Source organism: Pelodiscus sinensis, chromosome 6, assembly GCF_052426305.1.
Source record: "Pelodiscus sinensis isolate ZL-2025 chromosome 6, ASM5242630v1, whole genome shotgun sequence".
Lineage (NCBI taxonomy): Eukaryota > Metazoa > Chordata > Testudines > Trionychidae > Pelodiscus > Pelodiscus sinensis.
This window is the reverse complement of record NC_143057.1, coordinates 97,034,183-97,057,231: the sequence shown is the minus strand read 5'-3', so window position 1 is coordinate 97,057,231 and position 23,049 is coordinate 97,034,183. Positions and strand designations below refer to the sequence as shown.

At 44.1% G+C, this 23,049-nt stretch overlaps 1 protein-coding gene and 1 pseudogene across 2 annotated transcripts in view; both read left to right on the top strand.

The window, feature by feature from the left end:
- Positions 1-2,217: 2,217 nt before the first annotated feature.
- On the top strand, positions 2,218-2,386 carry LOC112544110 (U2 spliceosomal RNA; annotated as a pseudogene).
- A 458-nt stretch (positions 2,387-2,844) lies between these two features.
- Positions 2,845-23,049, top strand: part of MAP3K1 (mitogen-activated protein kinase kinase kinase 1) — a 94,859-nt gene continuing 74,654 nt past the window's right edge. Inside the window, exon 1 of one of the 2 annotated variants that reach the window (XM_075932433.2) lies at positions 2,845-2,912. In XM_075932433.2, the coding sequence (XP_075788548.2) occupies positions 2,860-2,912 (53 nt within the window). In that variant the 5' untranslated portion in view covers positions 2,845-2,859. Of the gene's footprint in view, positions 2,913-2,968; positions 3,837-23,049 lie in introns of those variants that run through there. The other variant, XM_075932431.2, reaches the window with a different exon arrangement.

The following is a 23,049-nucleotide window of genomic DNA, read 5'->3' as shown; positions in this document are numbered from 1 at the left end:
AGTCAAGAGGGCACTATCAGTCTCCAGGTGAGTTACCACTCAATTGTCTGAGTTTTCTATCATGTGGCGGTGCAAACACAAAAGAGAGATGGCTATGGAACATGTTCACTTTCCCTTCAGCTATAGCCCATCTAAGCACTTGTAGACTGAATGTGAATGAGCTGTCTATGAGCATATTTTCACAACCAAACCTACCATGTCAGAGGATCCAGTTATCATGAGGTGTTACACTTTGCTTGTATAGGCATGACCAAAAGCTGTTATGTTATATAATTCATTTTCTCTCTCATCTTTACTTTGTGCAGACAGTATTGCCTACTTTATGTATTCAGAAGCATAGAAGATTCTTAACTGCATGTTGTTTCTATGTGTAACTGTGTTTGAGATTAACTGTGTTGAAAACTATGCTGAATTCATATTATTTTAGGTATTGAGAAAAAGATGAGCCTTCAGCTTGCCAAAATTTACCATATTCCCATATAGAACTTTATCTGTGTATAACAGCCACACTCTTTCAATTGTTGCAAGACAACAACTTGAGGATCTAGGCCAAAGACTTCAGTTTCATAATCAGTCTTGGATGTTACCACTTACAATTTAGGGGAAATGTGCACATAGAAAACGATTAACTTCATATTAGTCTATAGTACCGCAGATTTTAAATTAAATTAACTCATTGGAGCGCAATAGTTTGAGAGTTCCTTGATTGCAGTGCTTTTCTTCAACACAAACAGGTTTTCTGCAGAATGAATACCTGCAGCATATGACGCAATGGCAATCTTATTTCTTCAATATATTTCATGCTTTGTACATTCATGCTTAATGATACTCATTAAATGCAAAATAATTTAAACCTAAACAAGTAGACAAATATTGATGTTCCCCTGGTACAGAATATATTTCTAATTTTGAGAAGTCCATTAGTTTCAGTGTTTCCTTTCAAAGTACAAAAACTCATTCATCTAATCTAATACTTCAATACTTACTTCATTTTCAGTTTCTTTTAATTGATTTCCTATATATGCTTAGCTATTAGAACGACTTGCTTTTAACTATCTCTTGTTGCTTAATAAGTTTAAATTGATGGTTTAAAATTCTTCTCTAAGTTTGTATGTTCTGTGACTATTTTGTCTGTTCCATGTGTCTAAATCTTCTCTCTGTCCCTGTTTTAACTATCAAGTATGGTCTTGGTAGCGGGATTACTATAAGGTGGTTGCATAACTGGCTGGAACCCCATTGTCAGAGTTTAGTTATTAATGATTTTAAGTCATGCAGGAAGGGCACAAGTGGGGTTCCACAGGGATCTGTTCTGAGACCAGTTCTGCTCAATATCTTCATCAACAATTTAGATGGTGGCATAGAGAGTATGCTTATTAAGTTTGCAGATGATACCAAGTTGAGAGGGGTTGCTTTGGAGGATAGGGTCATAATTCAAAATGATCTGGATAAATTGGAGAAATGGTTGGAGGTAAATAGGATGAAGTTTAATAAGGACAAATGCAAAGTACTCTACTCAGGAACGAACAATCAGTTTCACACATACAGAATGGGAAGTGACTGTCTGAAGGAGTACGGCAGAAAGGCATCTAGGGGTCATAGTGGACCACAAGCTAAATATGAGTCCACAATGTGATACTGTTGCAAAAAAAGCAAACATGATTCTAGGATGCATTAACAGGAGTGTTGTGAACAAGACACGAGAAGTCATTCTTCTGCTCTACTCTGCATTGATTAGGCCTCAGTTGGAGTATTGTGTCCAGTTCTGGTCACCACATTTCAAGAAAGATGTGGAGAAATTGGAGGTCCAGAGAAGAGCAACAAAAATTATTAACAGTCTAGAGAACATGAGCTATGATGGAAAGTTGAAGGAATTGGGCTTCTTTAGTTTGGAAAAGAGAAGCCGGACAGGGGACATGATATTTTCATGTATCTAAAAGGGCGTCACGGGAGAGGGGGAATCATTCTGTTTTGCTTCTGAGGATAGAACTAGAAGCAATGGTCTTAAACAGCAGCAAGTGAGGTTTAGGTTGGACATTAGGAAAAATTTCCTGTTAGGGTGGTTAAATACTGGAATAAATTGCATAGGGAAGTTGTGGAATCTCCCATCCCTGAAGATTTTTAAGAGCAGGTGAGACAGACATCTCTCAGGGGTGATCTAGATGGTACATGGTCCTGCCAGAAGGGCAGGGGACTGGACTTGATGATCTCTTGAGGTCCCTTCCAGTTCTAGTTTGGCTAAAATCAAGTGTAGTATCCTCAACCTGTCCTTTTGGACACGCTACCCTGGTGCGCTATGACTGAATTATTTTTGGAGTAGGGAGCTGGATTTGCCCAGCCCCATGCATCAATCTGGTATTACAGTACCTCCAGGACTGGTGCACTACCATTCACTTGCTATACTACTACACAGTAATGTGTTCTCTCAAAACATTTGCTTGCTATTTTCATTCTATGATTCTAAAACAACAAGGAGTCTAGGGGCACTTCAAAGACTACCATGCTACCATGTTTTTAGGGTATTAGAACATAAGCTGTCATGAGCTTGAACTCACTTCCTCAGATGCTGAAAAGAAAAAATAACAACACAAGGGGAGGGAAGAAGGTACAGAGCTGGGAGTGCTAATTAAATCAGAATGGACAGGGCTAATCTCCAAGTGTGGTGAGGAGGTGCGTGTACTTGAATGGGAAACTATCTATTGTAATGCGAGTACAACTCTGGTGGAGGGGAGTTACCTCCAAACGAGGAGCTTGTATTCCCCACATTCTTAATACAACCCTCTCCCCTTTTCTCCGGCTATGGGATACGTTTTGCCGAGTGGAGGGAGATCTTCTCAGTACAGTGCAGGCGCGGGGGTGAAAATGTTTGCTTCTCAGCTGGAGTCCCATCGCCCCCGGCATCTGCGCCAGGCAAGGTAGGTGAGGCTCTCACTGGCCTCGCTACCGCCGCGGAGAGAGAAGCTCCCCAACTGCACGGAGCTTTCCGCGCTCTGGGGGAGCCAGGCAAGGACACACCGGTCAGAGTCTCGGGATAAGCCCCCCAGTCCGGCGGGCAGGAACCGGCCCCTTGATCTCCGAGGAGTGAAAGAGGCGGGGTCGCCTGCCGGGTCCTGCACCATCCAGCCCCCCCGCCAGGTGCTGGCTCCTCCGGCCCAGCCCCTTTCCCCAGGCAGGAGCCAGCCCGCCCGCCCAGCGCAGGTACGGCCAGGTCCTGCCACCACCTGCCCGCGGGCAGCGTCGAGCGACCGCTCCCAGCCTCACCTTCTCAACGCCCGTCCCGCCTGCGCTCAGTTCCCACCCCCCGTACGCCTTTGGCGCGGCCCACGCCGCTGCCGCAGCGGCCGGAGCGCGGCTCATCCCCCGCCTCCCTGCTCCGGAGCCCGATGTGACCCGCCAGAGAAAATGGCGGCGGCGGCGGGGACTCGCACCTCGTCGTCGGGATTATCCTCGGGCACCAGCGCGGACGCCGCCGCCGCCGCCTCCGGGAGCCTGCAGAGCGGCAGCGGCGCGGGCAGCTTGCCCGGCAGCGGCGGGGGGCTCCTGCGGGAGGCGGGCGGCGGCGGCGGCTGCCGGGAGCAGCGCTCAGACTGGAGACGGAAGCAGCTGCGCAAAGTGCGGAGCGTGGAGCTGGACCGGCTGCCCGAGGCGCCCCTCTTCCTCGCCGGCTCGCCGGAGTCCCCCGAACCGCCGCCGCGCTGCCTCGCCGGGGGCTCCGGCCCCTCCAGCCCCGCGTCTTCCCCCGGCCGCTGCGCCGCGCCCCACGAGCCGCTGCCGGACGGGAGCCCCGTGGGAGCCGACCCCGCCGCCGAGAGAAGGATGGAGCCGTCTCCCCCTGCCGGGTGAGCGGCGCGGGGCTGCAGCGGGCGGCGGTGGGGACCCCGGCGCCTCACACGGGGCAGCCCGCGCAGGTGTTGGAGGTGGGGGGCCCGGCACTGCTGGCGGCGTGGGATAGTGCGCGCCCGGAGCCTGGCCCCTGCCCCTCCTCGAGCTTTCGGGTCCCCCTCTCGGTGGAGACCCAGCCCCGGGAGCCTGGCGCTGCGCCCATGGGCAGGTAGCGGGGACGTGCTTTTCGGGCCCGGATTTGCTTGCAGGGGCGCTGGGATATGCGTGGGGGACGGTGTTATGGGGCAGAGGGGGTGGCTGGTGTGAGATCGCCCCCGACAGGCCCCCCGTGTTTGTGGGGAGCTGTCATCTGTAAGAGAAGGGGGGGAGTAGGGGACTGGCCAGTAGCTTGTTGTGTTCAGTGCCTCGTTGACTTATGCGGCAGGCGCTGCAGGATAAAAGAGCTAGGATTGTATTTCCCAGGACTGTGTAGCCTGTGCATCAACTTCTCATTTGTGTTACCTTTGCCCTGCCAACCCGTTTGTGTGTGCTGCTTTCTGGAAGTCGTGACTCTTAGTTAAATGGGAATCGCAGCTGTTGGGGGGTGAGGGGAGTGATTTATTTCTGCCTGAGCTCCGAGAGGCTTTGAAGTTTGAATTTGCCCTGGTGGTTGAGGACCCAGGACCGGATGTGTCAGCCATTCAGTTTCAGTGCAGTTAAACCCGTTAACTCTTCCAAGCAGTGCAGCAGAGTGCATTTGATTTTTTTTTCCTGCTAAAGCATCCTTCCCCCCGGATTCACCTCACCTCCCCACAAAAAAAGTGTGTCTGCTTTTCATAATCTATATAGTACTTATTCTAAACTACTTAGATTTTACATTTGCCTTTGCTTTCCCATCGGTATAGTTAAACATTAATAAAAATGAATCCTTTCTTCTGTGGCTTGTTTCACTTGAAGTTGTGGAACTGTTTTGGTTTTGCTGACTAAAAGACAGTTTACAAACATGAAATATCTACTCTGCAAAAGTGTAGAAAGTATAATGTGTTTGCAGTAATTTATACTGGAGACTGCATATTGTGTAAGATGAGACGTGGTATCTTTATAGTGTTAGTCCTATTCTGTATTTTATTTGATAATACTTGAGATTTTATAGAGCTTTCCAATTTTATAGTTATTGTGATGCAATCCGGGGCACAAGTTCAATAACTAGGATACATTCAATATGTATCTTACACACGCAAAGGCATTCAGAATTGAAGCTACCATGAGCATATTTTAAAATGCTTTCTCATGTACTTCTGAATACGTTGTACTTAATACTTTTAACGTACACTTGCTAGCATTTAGTATGTGCATAGGTGAGAGTAATGGTGGAGATAGAGCTTGTAATCTTTATATAGATTTAACAATTACTGTAGTTTCATAAGGATTTTTATATGAGACTTCATGTGTAAATAGTGAATTGCAGCGCTTGGCGGTGAAGACTGAGTGTTGATAGGTTTACTTCTAAAGTTATTTTACAGAGAAAAAGAGCTTTTAGTTGGCTACTCAACTCACAACAAAGAAATCTGTCTTTCCCATTTGTGGTAGAAGGACATTCAAAAAAAGATTTCCATTCTAGAGAATGCTTTACTAATATGGCAATCTAAAATCAGCAATTGTTTGGGTATCTAGATGTATTCTGTGCAATATTTGTGGACTTTCACATTGCTGTAAATATAAACCAGTTACTTGACAGTAGTATGATACCAGCAGATGAAGCACCAGTGTAGTTATAGAAAGATTAATAGGAAATCTATGTTCATGAAGTTACTTCAAGGAAAAGATGATGTACAAAAGTTGGCAGTTGACTTGTTTTAATTTGATTTTGTATGATTATCTCTAGAGTTTTGGCAAGGTATGAAACTAAAATATACTTTACTTCATTGTTACCTCATATATAGGTGTTACCATTGTAGCAATTAAATAATTCTGTACCACATAAGAGAAAAATAACTAGCATAAACAACATCAAAACATGCCTTTAAAACAGTAAAAGTTGCTTACAGTTTTCAGTGGGACTTATTGCTAGTTGTTATGGGTTCAGGAAGGTCAACATTTGTCACATCAGGCAATCACAGCTAAAATATTGACTCCATTCTTGCTTGCCAATTCCATGGATTTAAAAAAAATTCCTTAAGTTAGTTCCTGTTTTCTGTTTCAAACTCTTTTAAACCGTTTTTTTGCTTGTATTTAAAGCACCCAAATTTGCACATTGTTAAAGTATGAATGTAAATGTAATTTGAAGGAAGAAAGGTTTCAAGAACTTTAATGGCATATAGTACTCTTCCGTGGTTCTAATAATAGAGATGTAACAGTTATTTCATAGGACAAACTATTAAATGTCAAGGGTATTATTCTGTTTAATAGTGCATTGAGATAACACCATAGTTCTGAAATTTTAGTTTGTCTCTGGTAATCATAAGAGAGTAACTTCAGGATTAATTATGCAGTAAATTCAGCAGTATTATATAAAACCTCATGTTAAATACTTGGGTATATTTGGTGCAGTGGGTGTGGGCACCCTCTTTTGTCAGAGTATTTCAATAATTTAAAACAATTTTTACACCAAGTAATACAGGCATATACTCAACCTGAAATCTAATCAAATACAAACTAATTATTTTGTGCACTAGTAGCATCCACAACATTCTGTGCATTATATAAATATGTAAGTGTGCACACAATCATTGCCCAGAAGACCTGAAAATCTAAGAAAGCAGACATATGATAGCTGAAGTAAAGTCCATCACAATATAATATTTTGCATTTATAGTACACTAGTGTTTAAACACTAGTTATTCTCTTCTTCCCCTAAAACTCTTCATTATTAGTTAGCAAATACTATTCTTGCTCTCCAATCCCCCTACCAGTATTTTTGGTATTACAATCACATTTTCTTTTTTATAAATAGATGTTCCTTTTCTATTTCTGTGTGAAAGAACTGTACAAAGCAGCAGGATGATCTGGGGAAGTAATGAAATTGACTTTGCAGGGTGCCGTCAAATATACAGAAATGTTGTTTCATTAATCTTTCTGTTATATTATCTTTGTCATAATAGTACGTAAAACTGTCAGGAAAAAATGATTTTGATGGTTTTTGGTTCATTTGCTAATATTAATGTGAAGTGTAACCTGAACATAAAAGTTATTTTCCATGTTGCTGATATGGACTTATCTATACTGTTTATACTTGTACACTGAGCAAATTATGAACTTAATAGATAAATGCTAGGCTTTATTGGAATTTGGAGAGAGATACAGTTAGTTTTGGGCAGGAATCCATGAAAAACCAAGATAGAACTTCTTAACATTTCAATTTTTTATCAAAATTAAATGCTTCACACACTACTTTTCAAAAATCTAGCATTCTATTGTCTTTATCAGAGTACTACATTCCTGAGATAAGGCAACCTTTTGTGCCACTGACATAGTTCTGTTGCCAGAGAAGGCAGGGAAAGTATACTGTTGATTTAAGACCTGTAGGGAATCTTTATTATGATTAACTGAAGAGTATTGCTGTAGGAACTTAAAGCATTTTAGAGAGATGCTGTAACTTGCAGAAGTAGTGAAATGAGACAGGTTTTTCCAGTTAATTGATAAAATTCTTATAGTGTTCATTCCAAGGCAGTTAGAATAAATATTGAGCAAAGAAAGTTAATGCTTTCTCTCTAGATTTAATATAACTTCTTTACAGTGTTCACATCAAATAATTGCCAATTATTTTCTTATATTGGCATGGATGACTAGTTAACTAGCGTTCAATACAAAACTAACACTGTCAACCACATTTTTTTTTATAAAAACAAAAAGCAGGAAGTGCTGCAATTTGGCTTTCTTTACAGGTCTCTTCTTTATCCGGTGTTTGAGTAATAACTTTTTTGCATAGAAGTTTTGCTGTCTGTCACACATAATTGTTCTAATTAGTTCATTTTCAATTATATGCACTAAAAATGGTAGATTTGTTATCAGATATCTCACATGTAAAGAAGGCATGGCTTGCTGCAGATCCTACATTAGTATGCAGATAAGTAACTAATGTAGTTTGTTGATCTTCTTGTGTTGGAATTTGTATTGTGGCATGTCAGACACCTGTAGCACACTGAATAAGTGATAATGAATGGTATATATTGCATCCTTTCCATATACTTTCATACGTACGGCACCTGCTAACCTGAGTTGGTCCTTTCAATTGAAGTTAAAATGTGTTTGGCATATAAGGTGCTTTCTGGGTGGATGAATGTAAGAAAATATAATTAAGATAACATTTTGTGTATTCTGATCAGGTCAGTAATGTAGACTATCTTTCAATGATAGTGGAAAGTTTAATTACATGCCTAAGAGCTCAGAAATAGAAAAACACTTCTCCACCCACTATCTTAACACTAGCTTTTTTTCGGGTGGAAGAGTGAGCGGAAGCACCATGAAAGTGATGAATGCCATTCTGGTAAATTTCATCCTGCTGTAACTGCTGAGGAAGCACTGTGCAAGTTCAGCACAACAGATGCCAGAATCTCATGATGGATCCACTCAGACACTGGTTTAATAGAGTTAAGGCAGGCATGTCCAAAGTCCGGCCCGCGGGCCAAATGCGGCCCGCGGTCGGATTTAATACGGCCCCCCGCTTCTCCCGGCTCCCCGGTGCTTTTTTTTAACTGGCGCGCTCAGCGCGCCGCTTCGGGCCGCCACGGCGGTCCCAAACCCTGCCCCTGCACTCCGCTTTGGGGCTGAGAGTGCAGGGACAGCCCCCGCTTCCTCCCCCTCTCCTGGCTCCCCGGCGCTCCTCTGACTGGCGCCGCTTCCGGCCGCGCCGCCGCCGTCCATGGCGGCCGCTGGGGTCCTAAAGTCCTCCATGTAGGGCATGTCCGCAGACCCGCTCCCCCGCTTGGCTACGGGTTCGCCCTGCCCCCGGGCCGCCGTGAGGCCAGCGTGCCCTGCGCTCTCCGCCTGCCTCTGACCCTGCAAGCCCTCTACCTTGGGGCTGAGAGTGCAGGGACGGACTCCGCAGCTGCTGAGATCAGGGACTGCCTTTGAACCAGACCTAGCCTATGTACTGCAGTCCAGATCTCAGTTTTACCCTTCACATTAGTGTAGGCAAGTTTTTTTTTCAATTGAGATGAATACATTGTAAAATCTCAGTTAATGTCAGTTGGTCTAAATCAGTTATAAATATATTTGGACACAACATGTATAGTTGGTGTTATGTCGTTTGCCGTTTGCAATAAACTTTGCATAAAATAGTTAATTTGCATTTAATTTTAATGGTTCAAAGAATGTCAGGCAAAATGGTCGGCCCTCACGCATGTTCACTTCATCAAATCTGGCCCTCTTTGAAAAAAGTTTGGACACCCCTGAGTTAAGGTGATGTAAGGAGAAAGGGATACATGTAATGCCAAGCAAAACTTAAGCATCTGTGTCTGAATTTTAAATAGGATGTGATAACTTCATTACCATATTAGGATTTGCAACTCTGAATTTCAGGTGCCTATGTACAGTAAAAATTAAATCTCTTGCTTCAAGATTTAAACTGCATGGGACTGAAGAAGGAATTTATTTTACCTTTTTTACTGGTTTTCTCCTATCTTTTATGTGACCTACAGGTACTTTTGTGATAGGATTGGTTGTGTTCGTTTCTTTCTGAAGTATCAGGTATTCCAGTACAGTATTGCTCACGTCAGGATGTTGTATTAGACGGTTTGATCTAGTATGGCAGTTCCTTTGATCCTCTGTGAAGTGTACAGATAGTGCCTTTAACTTATCTGAAGCCCTCTCGGTGGAATTAATGCAATTGAAGGTTAAACTTTCACTCCTATTGATGGAGGGTGTTACCCACAGAGATGTTAGAGTCAAATAAATTGTGTAGATTGTGCACATCCCAACAGTGTGAGTGTGTAATGTTTTGAAGGTAAATTCAAATCACCTTTAAGACTTGAAAGAGGAGTGAAAAATAGCTTCCCTGTAGCTCTTTAGTGTCTGGTGCATTTGTTACATAGCAAAGTTGGGTTTTGATTAAGTTTAAATGCTGTTTTGTGTGCAGATTGCACAAGCAGTAGTGGTTAGGAATGGTTTGAATTTTTTGGAGTTTAAAACACTTTTTTTGGGTCTGTTTTTCAGAGTTCTCAGTCTTCTGTCAGAGCCTGAGGTTCACATTACTCTTGTCCCCCGGTCTCCCTTCTTCCCTCCCCCCCGCTTACAACTTACACTTCAGGTTCTATGATTGTAGGCTCTGTTTTTATCAGAGCACATTGTTATTCAGTGCAAGGTCCACAAGTCAGTGGTGGCTTCCTATCAATTGTAATCACAGCAGCCTTTCTGTACTGCCAGAGAAGGCAGGCTCCCTGGAGCCTGCCCCTGCTCCACGTGGAAATATTCAGCACATCCCTTAGCCAAGGTGGGAGGGAGTAGAGGTTCCTGCTCACTGCTCCTGTTTTCAAGCACCACCCCCACATGTCCCATTGGTTGGGGAGGGGAACTAGTGGGAGTTGGGGGGGGGGTGCCTGCAGAGAGGAGCAGCATGCAGAACAGTGTGCCCTCCCCATGGTCTGTAGGGGTGCACTGGCCCCTTCAGGATGTGGCATGGGATTGGGGCTGCCCAAAGTAAGTATGACCCCTCTCCCAGAGCCAGCCTCCTTCACCCCAAATCCTTGCCCCAGCTCTGAGCCCCACTGAGCTAGAATCCTGTACTCCTTGCTGTGCCCCATACCTTAAATTTCCTCTAAGCTGCACGGCCTTGTGGCCACACATCTTTCTGTTAAGCCCTGCACAGGGGCTCAGGGCTGCAGCAGGGCAAGATACCTCTTCCCAAGCTCTGAAGCTGCTACAGTCAGGGGAGAGATGCCCTCTACTGCACAGAGTATTTAGAGGAGAGGGGCACTTCGTTGCTGGCCCCAAAGCTGCAGTGGCGGGGCTACGTCTAGACTATGGATTTTTTTCATGACGCCAGAGGTATCCCAGAAAAACTCCACCGCGTCCAGGGAACGAATCTGCTTTTCCGCCCAAAAAAAAAAAAAAGTGGAAGAGCAGACTCACTCTTTTGGAAGCCCTGTCTTCCTCCTTCCAGGAAGAAGATGATCTCTTCAGGAAGAGGAGGCTTTTCTGAAATTTGGCCCAGTATAGATATGCCAAATATCGGAAAAGCCGAAAAACTATCAGTTTGCGTACCTTTTTCCAATAGATCAGTGTCGCCTAGACATAGCCTGGCACAGCTCTGTGCTAGGGCCAGTGGGGAAGCAGATCTGGTTCCTGGGATGGAATGGAGAAGGTGGGAGAATGGGGCTTGGGGTGCTGCGCCTGCCCACAGCACCATCTCTACTCTCCATAAGAATGGCCGTAATGGGTCAGACCAAAGGTTCATCTTACCCAGTATCCTGTCTGTCGACAGTGACTAGTGCCAGATGCCCCAGAGGGAGGGAACACAACAGGTAATCCTCACGTGATCCCTCTCCTGTCATCCATTTCCAGACTCCCCTTGCCTTGTTCTCCCCATCCCTTCCCACTCAGAGCTGGATTTGCTGGCCACTTCCAGGGGGCAGCATAGTGCCCCAGCAAAGGGCACCTTTGTTACCTTTGTTGCTGCCCAGGTAAACTCAAGTCCAAATCTCCTGCCCCTCCCTGAGCCCACTCAAACCCAGAGCCACCTCCCATACCCCAAGCTCCTCATCTCTAATTCCACCCCAAAGCCCACAATCTGAGTCAGAGCCTGTACCCTTTCGGTACCCCCAGTTGCCAGGCCTATCCTTCCTCAAACCAGGAGCCCCTCCTTATATCTCAAATCTCTCCGCTCTGAATCCACCCCACATTCTACACCTACTTCTGCATCACAGTCCCCTGCCTTAACCCACAGTCTCCTTTGGTATTCTGAATCTCTATAACCTACACCTCCAGATAGTTGGAGTTCAAGAGGGGGTGAGGCTATCTGCGGTAACCCACAGTCCCCATTTAAAGCTGAACCCTCTTTTTGTGTTCTCACCCGAACTCCTCAGGCCCCCCCCACTGTCTGTATACAGAATGACTTTTATGTGATACATCACCTCCATACTGCCTGTACCCTCTCTGCCAACCCTGACCCCCTTCCTAGAGCCAGCACCCATAACCCCTCCCAACACTTTGCTCCACCCTGAAGGTCCCTCCTATACCCAGACTCACTCCCAGAGCTTGCACTTCCCCTTGACCCAGGGTCAGACCAGAGACCCCTCCCACTTTGTGAACCCAGTCCAGAGTCCCCTCCTAAATCCCAGCTCCCCTGCCCCGGCCTAGGGAAAGTTGGTGGGAGTGGGAGAGAGTCAGTGAGGGGAGGAGAATGGAGTGAGCAGGGCTTCCAGGAGAGGGCAGAGCTGACATTGAAGGCTTTTTTGGCCAAAGTGGCCTTGACTTCAAAAATAGTGAAGAACACTGGTCTACAGTATAGTGCTGCAGTGATATTACTGTGCTTCTCTAGTATAGCCATATCCCTACACTGAACAAAATTCTTTTCCAGTAGGCAATATTTCCCGGTACAAAAGTTATCTGTATTGTCAACCTTAACATTAAAAAGAATTAGTCCCTCCCAAATTGGAGCTTTAAAATATGATCAAATCATATGTTTTAGTCTCAACCTAAAAAAATAAAAAAACAAAAAATCCCTCCCCCATCTCCTCTGCCCATATTTAAAGATAATTTCAGGTTCAAAGGTCAATCTTTAGTGCACATACAAATGCACAATTCTTTCTGGCTACTCAGATGGAGTCTCCGCTTACTCTCTCCTCTTGTATAAAATAAGGGAGTTAAGATAATAACAATTTCTCCTCTTCCTTTCCTTCCTTTTACAAAAGGACTCGATAGTAAATTGAGAACCAGAGACTGAATACATCATGACACACCCCCATACATAGAAGTTATATTACTTTTTAAGGATGGGAGGTGGCAGCCAATTTTATCAAAGGCAGTCTCACTTCCACTTAGGGATAGACCACAGGAAAATGGTGGCCATCACGATGGTTTCGGTCTCATTGACAATAGTAGGAAATGGTGGCCATTTTAAACATCAGAAAATGTGAGTTGACAACCTTTTACGTTTTCATGAAATAGGTTAAGAGAAATTGTTGAGATAAAATTGCACGAGGTGGCAGTATTGTGTTATCAGCTATATGACAATATTTCATAAGAGCATAGAAATGCAAGATTTGTCATACTATATTAGAACCATGTTCACCTAGTTCTCTAGCTTGGTTCTTTTGCCAGCATCAGATGATTCATTGGAAGGTGGAGAAACCACACAGTAGGTACATTTGGGATAATCTGCCTGCTGTGAGAATCTCATCCTTAATAGTCAAAGATTACCTTAACTCTGAAACACAAGGTTTTATGTCTCTTCTAAAACTCTTTTTTTTAATATTAACTCTTGTAACTTTTGAAATTCTTATCATCCTATCTTTCTCAGAATCTTGCTAACCTCTTGCCCTTAAAATTTATTCCCACAGAATATTGTTAATGTCTCATACATCGTATGAAAAAGCATTTCCTTTTTGTGTTTTGCATCTGCTACTTTTCATTGAAGTTCCCTTGTTCTTGTGCTCTGACATGAGAACAGAAGCTATGAGTGAGTTCTTTGATACTGCAATGGTTCCCAACCTGTGGTCCACAGCGGTACTGCATGAGGTCCATAGACAGTTTAAAAATAAGGATCGGGTCCACTGCAATGTGCCCAATCCTTACTTTTCTTTTTCTTCCCTTACTTTTTCTTTTACTTTTCTTTTCTCCCAGAGGGAGGGAGTCTGTGAAATTAATAGATTGAAAAAGGGTCTGTATGCTCAAAAAAGTTGGGAACCACTTCTATAATATTCATTATTTCATATATTGTTGCTGTGACCCTGTGACCATATTTGCCTCTGTCTAAAATAAATAATCCCAGTCCCCTCAATTTCACTTTTATGAGGCTTTTTCTGAGCCCTTGAACTTTATTATCTTTGTCCTAACCCTTTAATTCGGCAGTGTCCTATTTGTAGTGAGATGATCAATACTGCACAGTGTTCTAATGATGGCATATCATTGATTTTCATAATGGCATTCTATTTTCTTTACTATTTTTCATGCGAGTCTAATGTATCCTGAGGTGGTTAGTAAGTAGAGGATTTTTCAGCTTTACAAAATAAGGCACAAGTCCCTTGAGCTGAGAGTTAATACAGAACCTTATGAGGAGTATGAGCAGTTAATTACATGGGACACCCGAACAGCAGTAGGCACCTGCCTCAGCCCACTACTCATCCTGAGCTAGGCATTCCCATGAGCCCAGGGATGTTACAAGTTTCCACGGGGGCTAAAGCATGGGTTCTGTCACACAAAATAAACTCATTGAACTCTTCATCAGTTTTTGTCTCCTTTTAATCATGGTCACGCACATGCCATGAATACTTGCTGGTCAGGGAGGATAAGGGTTAGGGTTATTGGAAAAGACTGATGATAGCGTTAACGTCCAGTTGTCAAAGTCACAGCTGTTGTGACAGAGTGGAGTGGAGTGTGCTGGTAAAAAACCATTTCCGGACAGTGAGAAGGAATGTGTGGGCATAGAGGGAGATTGCTGGATACAGTATTTTGCATGTGCTTCCAGGGAGGCTTTAGTGTCAGCGTAGTGGGAAGGTTGATGGGTGAAGAATTCTGAATGTGCTGCCAGATATGGATATTAGGGTATGTCTACACAGCAAAATTATTTTAAAATAACTTCCCTAGCATCTACACAGCCAAACCACTATTTTGAAATAAATTTGAAATAGTGGAGTGCTTATTTTGAATATGGTAAACCTCATTCTACAAGGAATAATGCCAAATTCGAAGTTGCGATTTCAAAATAAGTGCTGTGTAGACACTTATTTCGAAATAGGGGGCCTCCTGCCTTCCCAGGGTGCCCTGGTGGCCACTCCAGCCTCAACAAAGAACACTTCTCTCCCCCCCCTCCCCCAGGAACCCTTAAAGGGGTAGACCACTGTGCTTGTGCCAGCTCCAAGCCTGCCAGCCCAGAGCCAGAAGTCACTGCCCCTGACCCAGTGGCCCCAAAACATAAGCCAGCAAGCCACTGGCAGCCAGCCCTCCAGCGCTCCCCAGGAGCAGTCTGCCAGCTCCCAGGAGCCTGCCAGGGCCCAGAGAAGGCGGGCATCTTCCTGGTCCAGGATGGAGATCAAGGACCTTATTCAGGTTTCGGGGGGGGGGGGAAGCCCCCAACATCCATGATCTCCACACTAGATGGAGGAAAGTGGCCTGGCCACCAAAGGCCACATGCGAATTCAGGAGCAGGTTTGCATGACAATCAAGTTGGTCCAGTAGGCCCTGGAGAATCTGGCTTTAAGCAGGCTCCCCATAAGCACTGGATTGCCCCTCCACCCCGTGCTGTTGTCTCTGATAGAGAGGCAGCAGTGCAGAGGGTGTGTGGGGAAGGCTGGAGCTGATATGTGCAGGGAGATGGCTTTTAGCTTTGTGCACATGCTGGCTCTGCGGAGCCGCCTGCCTCCACCCTTGCTGTCTCCTACAGAGACAGGGGGGAGCGGAAGGGGGGAGAGGGAGAGAAGAGGCAGGAGCTGGACAGAGGCTGCTGTGGAGGGGAAGGCTACTGCTGCGAAGCAGCCTCTGGCCACGGTAGCCAAGGCTGGCCGCAGATCAAGGCTCCTTTCCCCTCCTCTCTGCAGCAGCCTCTGTCTACTGGGAGCTCGTACCTCCCGTGGACAGGGGCTGGTGCCGCCCTGCACTGCTGCCTTTGATACAGAGGCAGCAGTGCAGGGCGGCAGGAGCCGGTCTGTGTGGGGAGCTTGTTTAATAATAATTATTGTTATTATTATTTTACAATTCTTGACATATTTTTCTATTATTTACTTAAATTTTCGAAGTTCTGGGAAACTTGAAAGGGCAAACAGTGGAGAGTATGTCAGATAATTTATTTTAACCACAAATGTTGAGATTCAAAAAGCTTAAGCTTTAAAACAGCTTTAACACAAATATTTCACATCACATGTCAAAACATACAAAGTAAATATCCTTGAACTCCGGTGCTCAAGCAACATTTTTTTGTACTTCGCTGAGCTGGGTCATCACTAGGGAGGTATAAGGCCCGGGTCAACCCCAAGCCTTACTCCCACTTCCCCTTTCTTCCAAACTCTGCCCCTGCTCCACCCCCTCCTACCTCAGTTGCACCCCTTCAAACCCCCTCCCTGAGCGGCTCAACCCAGGAGATTACCATGCAGAGGGAGGGGAGAGAAACAGGCAGACGCCAGCAGAAGGGGTCAGCCCTCTCTCCCCACCATGGCAGTAAGAAGCAGAATAACCTGGGCCCAGCCTGTTGCGCTTTTCTTTCTCAAGCCCGGTTTCCAGCTGCGTTGCTTTGCTTCCTATTGCCTCTGGTGAGTGCGGGGACGGGGCCAAACCCTGTTGCTGGATCCAGCACATCACCCAGCCAACAATACCCAGGCTGCCCCAGAACACCTGGAGTCCTCTATTGTCTATTTATAAACATCAGTTATTGATAGAAATATTTGTCAGTTTGTGTGTGTATTATGAAATTAATGTTTACTGACATTTACTGATAAATAGACTTGGAAGGATGACACTTTTATGGGTAGTCACTTTGTCAGTATTTCACACAGCAGCAAAGGGAGAGAAATTCACTTTAAAAGAATCAGAAAAACGTGTCTGGAAAACCACAAAAATTGAAATAGGATGATGGGTCAGGTGTAATAATAGGTATTATTTCTAACTTGTTTTTTTTTAATTAACTACTAGATTGTCATTTATTTAATCAATTAACTGAATATTCCAATAAACCACATTTAAAATATCCCACATTCCTTGATTCCTTTTGTTCATTCAGTAATAAAACAAATCCCTATGCATAACAGCAATGAGCACTCTAATTATAGACTATATCTATTTGCTTAATGTATGCAAAGTATTGTTACTGTTTAAATTAGTAAATAAGCTCATTGAAATAGCCATGAATGTCTTTTCCCAAAACAGTTTATTCCTAATTGTGCATCTTAATTGAGTGATTTTATTTGGAAAGGATGGCATTCTAAATTGTGACTAGGGATGCAGCTTTGAATGCCACTTTGAATGCTGCACAGAGCCCGGGGTCAGCTGAGGAGTCCCCAGCTGATCCTGGGCTCCACGTGGTGCTGCCGCTTTGAAATGCTGCAAGGAGCCTGATGCCTGTCTCCCTGTGCCATGCAAAGTGGCAGCGCTGTTCTTTCCCTCTCCCCCCCTTGCTGCCTCTACCTATATAATAGAGGCAGCAGGGCGGGGGGAGGGGGTGGAGTGACTAGTTGACTATCCTGTCGACTATCCAATAAGCATTTGCTTATTAGATAGCTGACTAGTCTTTTATATCCCTAGTTTGTGGTAAAACACACTATTGTGATATCTTCAGGCTTTCTTTCTAAAGTACAATTCAGCTTCAGCATGTTCAGATACAATAGTATAACTTCTTATATCCCAGTAAATATTCTGAAGCATATGATTTCCCTTAATACATCACCAGAAAAATAGTTGATGTTGACATGTTCTATCTTGCTATGTTGAATCAGAGTTAAGTGGCAGTGTTTTCCAGTTCTGCTTTTAGCAAAGATCTTCAATAGAGCTAGTAGGAGAAAAGTTATGTGGGTTGTTGAGGAGCTAAGCAAGGTAATGAGGGATCTTTGTCAAAATCAGACTGTCTTTGGGTAGATTTTTAATTTTTGGTATATTAGTAAAGTCTGATAAAATATTTTGTCCGTTTTTCGAATTAGCTCTGATCTGTTAGCTCTAGTTTTAATTTCTTGATTAATTTGACACTTGCAGAACCTCAGTCACAGTTGAAGGACCTTTTAGTGCTACTCATGAAGACACTCTGTATCAGAGAGATTACAGTCTAGAAATATGATGGATTCAGTTGACAAAATGGAAGAGGCAAACAGGAAGTTTGTGGGAGGTTGACTTAACACTAAGGATATGTCTACACTGCACGGCTATTTTGGGATATTGAAGGTATCCCAAAATAGCTACCCTGTGTATACACAAGCCACCCGTTATTTCAAAATATTTTTTGAAATAATGGGTGTGCTATTTCGCCAACCCTGCACGAGGGATAACTATTTTGAAATAGTTTCTAAATAAGATGCACAATTTGCATATCTTATTTTGAGTTTAGGGTGCTGTGTAGATGCACCCATAAACAAATAAAGTTTAGCATAAGAGGATGTTTTAGCTTGTTTCAGCTAGATTTCAGTGAGGAAAATTTATTCACTTATCATCAAGCATATTGTTTTAAATAAGCACATGAGTAGTGTTATAGTTTAGTTAAGCCCCACTCCTGCAAATATTTATGCATAAAGACACAACTTCCTATTTTGCTATCGGATTTATGTGGAGAAACCCTTGTGTGAATGTGGAGCCCTGTTGATTTCAAGCGCAAGTGTGGATTTGGATGCAGGACGAGGGCCGTACTTCACCCTCATCTTGACGGTATTTGTCTCATCTATTGATTTTTAGTGCAGATCACCATACCAGAAAAACCCAATTCACAGGAAAATCAGGACCCAAAGACTGTTCAGTGTGTCAAATAGAGGAACTCTGCTGTTGCCTACACGTTATTCCTCAGGGAATTCTGCACCAGTAATCCAAAGTCTGCAATATTCTGCATATTTTTATAAAATAATGCAATATAGGCAGCCCCCGACTTGCAACGCAATGGGTTCCTGAGGAAGCATCGCAAGTCGGGGGTGTTGTAACTCGAACCCTCATTTACGATAGTTGTACGCTATTGTAAATGTGGGCCAAGGACGTATGTTGGGAGTTTTTGGCCCCTTCTACACTTACAAAAATGGTTGTCAGTGCAGGGGGTTGCAACTCAGGTGGTCGCATCTCGGGGGTTTCCTGTATAGTCACACCAGTTTCACTTATTTTGATAATTTATTTAAACTATCATATAGAAAAAAATAACTGGTCAGCATTTCCTATAACAGATCAGAGTTAAGTTACAAACACTTAATATCCATTACCCTGCATTCCAGTTATCCTGGAATGCAGGGTAATGGATTTTAATTTCAACTATATTATTTTGGTGTTCTATAAAGTAGAATATCACTTCAAATTTTTCAGACATTTACACAAGAAAGTTACACAGTTTTGCTCATAATGGTCTTGCGTTTTTTTTTAAAAAAAGGTTAATTAAAATAGATCCTGATCTGTAATCTAACCCTATTGTGCACATAGATCTTCCGAGCTGAGAATTCTGTTACTGTCATTTACAGGGCTCGCCGAATCACAGCGAGCCCTGCTCGCCAGCCACGCTACCTGGCGATCTGCACATGCGCAGATCGCCTGAACCCGGCTCTTCCGGTTACAATTTACTCACCCATGGCAAGTAGATTGAATTATTTGTCGAGCCCTGGTCATTTATAATAAGGCTCCTTTACAGCAGTCTGGCAAGGTAAATTTTCATTGACTGAGAATGGGAATAATTAACAAACATTAGCAGCTTGCCTTTTTAGTTGTTACATTTCTGTTTTACCTCAGGAACATAGCCAGTTCTACACACCTCCTATACCTGCAAGCCAAAGGTTCAGCAACAGTGATGAGAGGGACACTAAGCTTCTTACTCATTCCTGTGCAGGCAGGCACCCAGCCTCATCCCCTGGACCAGTGTTTCCCAAATTATGGGCTGAGGTCTGGTACCGGGCTGCGGGGAAAAAAATACCAGGCCTCAGCGTGGCTGCTGGGAGGAGGTGGGGGAAGGGAAGGAATTGGTTGCTGGGAAGCAGGGCTGGGGGCAGCGGCGCTGTCCTGCAGAGAGCTGGTGTGTGGGCGGTGGAAGCAGGGTTGGGGACAGTGGGGCTGTCCCGCGGAGATGAGGGGGGAGGCGGGTGGCGGAACCAGGGCTGGACAGGAGCCGGGGGAAGGTCAGAAGGAGGAGGACAGGAGAACCAGCTGCTGGAAGCCGGGCTGGACGGGGGCAGCGGAGCTGGTCGGGGGGAGGGGGAGCGACCAGGGGGATTGGTGGGGGGCAGGGGGAACTGGCCACCGGAAGCAGGGCTGGACGGGGGCAGCAGGGCTGGACTGGGGAGATCGAGAGAAGTGTGTGTGTTTGGGGGGACGGGGGACTGACCTGGACACATGCAGACCCTGGCAGACGAGTGAGTCTGGCCGGGGATTCCATTCCCCCCTTACCCCTACATACCCTCCCTCAAGTAGTTGTGAACTGCCTGGCAGGTAGACCTACTCAGACAGAGGGAGCACATCTAACAGCCAGGCAGTTCGCAGCTAAGGACTGATACACCGAATTATAATAAAACTTACCTAATTAGAAAATACCAGGCATTTTATATGGCTGGTAATTTCTCAGTTTCTTTCCTGGACGAAACCTTGGCTCTGCTGTCTATGGGGCTGTGCTACCTGCTGCCAGCCCCAGTGGGGGCTGTTCTCCCTACCATGTGGGTCCTGCTACGTCGGGGCTGTGCTCCCCACCACCAGTCAGCCCTTGAACCTGGCCAGCCGGGGCTCTTTGGTCCAGCAATATCTGTGGTTCTTACAGACAACGGATATTGCCAGACCAGAGAGTCCCTGATTTTAGAGGTACAACCTGTAGTGCTTGTATTTAGATTTCTAGTCTTTATATATTAACCAGGTGAACTTGCTTGCCTGGTATTAAATGAGGCTATTGATGCAATAGGCATATCATAAACTTAATGGGATGATGATAATGGGGATGTTACCAGCTAACCGTTTTAACCAATAAGCAATTGTTTATCAGTTAACAGTCCAGTTAACCGCCCCTCTGCATGTGCTCTACATTTAAAGCTCATAGCGGCGTGCTGGCTCAGTCCCATCCCTTCCTCCGAGCAACACAGCCTGTGGGATTAATGGGGTGGGCGTGGCACTGGCAGCAGAAGTAGGACTGCCTTTGCACTCAACGGTGGCTGCAAGAAGCAGTGACCCGCTCTGTCCTCCCAACTCTCAGCTGTGTCACTCCACTTCTCACCACTGGTGAGTTTGGGTGGCAGTTTTGTCCTTTCCCCCAAGCTTCCTCTTCTCACTTCCATCCCCCCACAGATGTGCCTGGGAACTGGGGGAGTGGAGCGTGTTGGAGTTGAGTCACTCTGCTGCCCTTCTTCCACGGCTGTAGCCCAGAATCCTCCAAACAATGAGTACCTGGGCAATTGTCCTGAACTGTCCAATGGACGTGATTGTGAAACGATCAGGGAAATTAGAGAGGCCACAAAAACAGAAAACCTAGTAAAAATGGGGAAATTCAGTTATTCTCATATTGAGTGGGTACATGCCTTCTCAAGACAGTATGCAGATATAAAATTTCTAGATCTCATTAATGATTGTTTCTTGGAGCAACTAATTCTGGAACCCCCCAGGAAAGACATCATTCTTGATTATTTTTCCTCAGTAGAGCACAAGATTTGGTCCAAGAGGTGAATTTAGCTGAACCTTGTGGTAATAGTAACAATAATGTATTTAAATTTAATATCCTTGTGGAGGGACTACAAAGGAAGCACACCATAGTAGCATTTAACCTCAAAAAGGGGAATATCCAAATGAGGATGGTAGTTCAATGGAAATTTAAAGGAAAGGTATAATGCATGAAAGCTTCCTTGGAATGATTTTAAAACACCATAGTAGAAGCTCAAACTAAATGCATACCTTGAATTAAAAAGAGAGAACCATAAAAAGCCACTCTGACTAAATAGCAGGGTAGAAGAAATGGTTAGAGGCAAAAAGGCATCTGCTAAAAATTGTAAGTCAGATCCTTCTGAGGAAAATAAATGACAAGTCAAATGTAAAAGTATAATTAGGAAGACTAAAAAGGAATTTGAAGAGCAACTAGCAAAAGACAAACAGCAAATATTTTTAAAATACATCAAAACCAGAAAGCCTGCCAAACAATCAGTGGGGCCTCTGGATGAACAAGGGGTGAAAGGAGCACTCAAGGATAAAGTGTTTGCGGAGAAGCTAAATGAAGGCTAATGCAAAGAATTCACTGCAGAGCATGTGAGGGAGATTCCCATACCTGAACCGTTCTTTTTAGGTGACACAGCTGAGAAACTGTCCTAGAGGAGATTTTGGAACAAACTGATAAACAGTAATAGATCATCCAGACCTGAAAGTATTCACCCAAGAGTTCTGAAGGACATAGACAAGAAATTGCAGAATTACTAACAGTGCTGTGTAATCTGTCGTTTAAGTCAGCCTTTGTTCCAGATGCCTGGAAGATAGCTAATGTAGTGATGATTAAGAGTCTTCTGAGCTGATCATAGCAGTTACAGGCTAGGAAACTGAACTTCAGTGTCAGGCAAATTGGTTAAAACCATAGAAGAGAACAGAGTTATCTGAAAGAAAGATGTTGGGGAAGAATCAACACAACTTTTGTAAAGGGATATCCTGCATCAATCTATTAGTCGTCTTTGAGGATGTCACCAACATGTGGATAAAGGCAATCCAGCAGTTGATATTGTGTATTTGGACTTTCTGAAAGCCTTTGATAAGGTCATACATGAAAAGCTCATAAGTAAACTAATCTGTTATGGGATAAGAAGGAAAGTTCAGTCATGGATCAGTAACTGATTAAAATACAGGAAACCAAGGAAAGGTAAAATGGTCTGTTTTCACTGTGGAAAGAGGTATATAATGGGGTTCTTAATGGATCTGTTGTGGGACCTTCAGCATGTTCATAAATGTTCTGGAAAAGGGTGTGAATGTTGGTTTGCAAACGAGACAAAATATTCAAGATAGTTAAGTCCAGACCTGACTGTGAAGTTACAAAGATCTCTCTCAAATGTGATTGGCAAGGTAACAGAATGGCAGATGATTGTCAAGTTGATGAATGCAAAGTAATGTACACTGGAAAAAATCCCAACTGCACTTACAAAATTATGGGGGCTAAATTAGCTGTTATCAGTCAAGAAGGAGTCATTGTGATAGTTCTTTGAAAACATCTGCCCAATATGCTGTGGCAGTCAAAAAAGTTAACAATGTTAGATACCACCAGGAAAGGGATAGGTAATAAGACAGAAAATATCATAATACCACTATATAAATCCATGTTAAACCTATACCTTGAATACTGATCACCCCTCTCAAAAAGTTTTATATTAGAATTGTAAAAGGTACAGAGAACAGCAACACAAATTATTTTTGAGGTATGGAACAGCTTCCATATAAGGAGAAATTTAAAAAAAATTACTGTTCTTC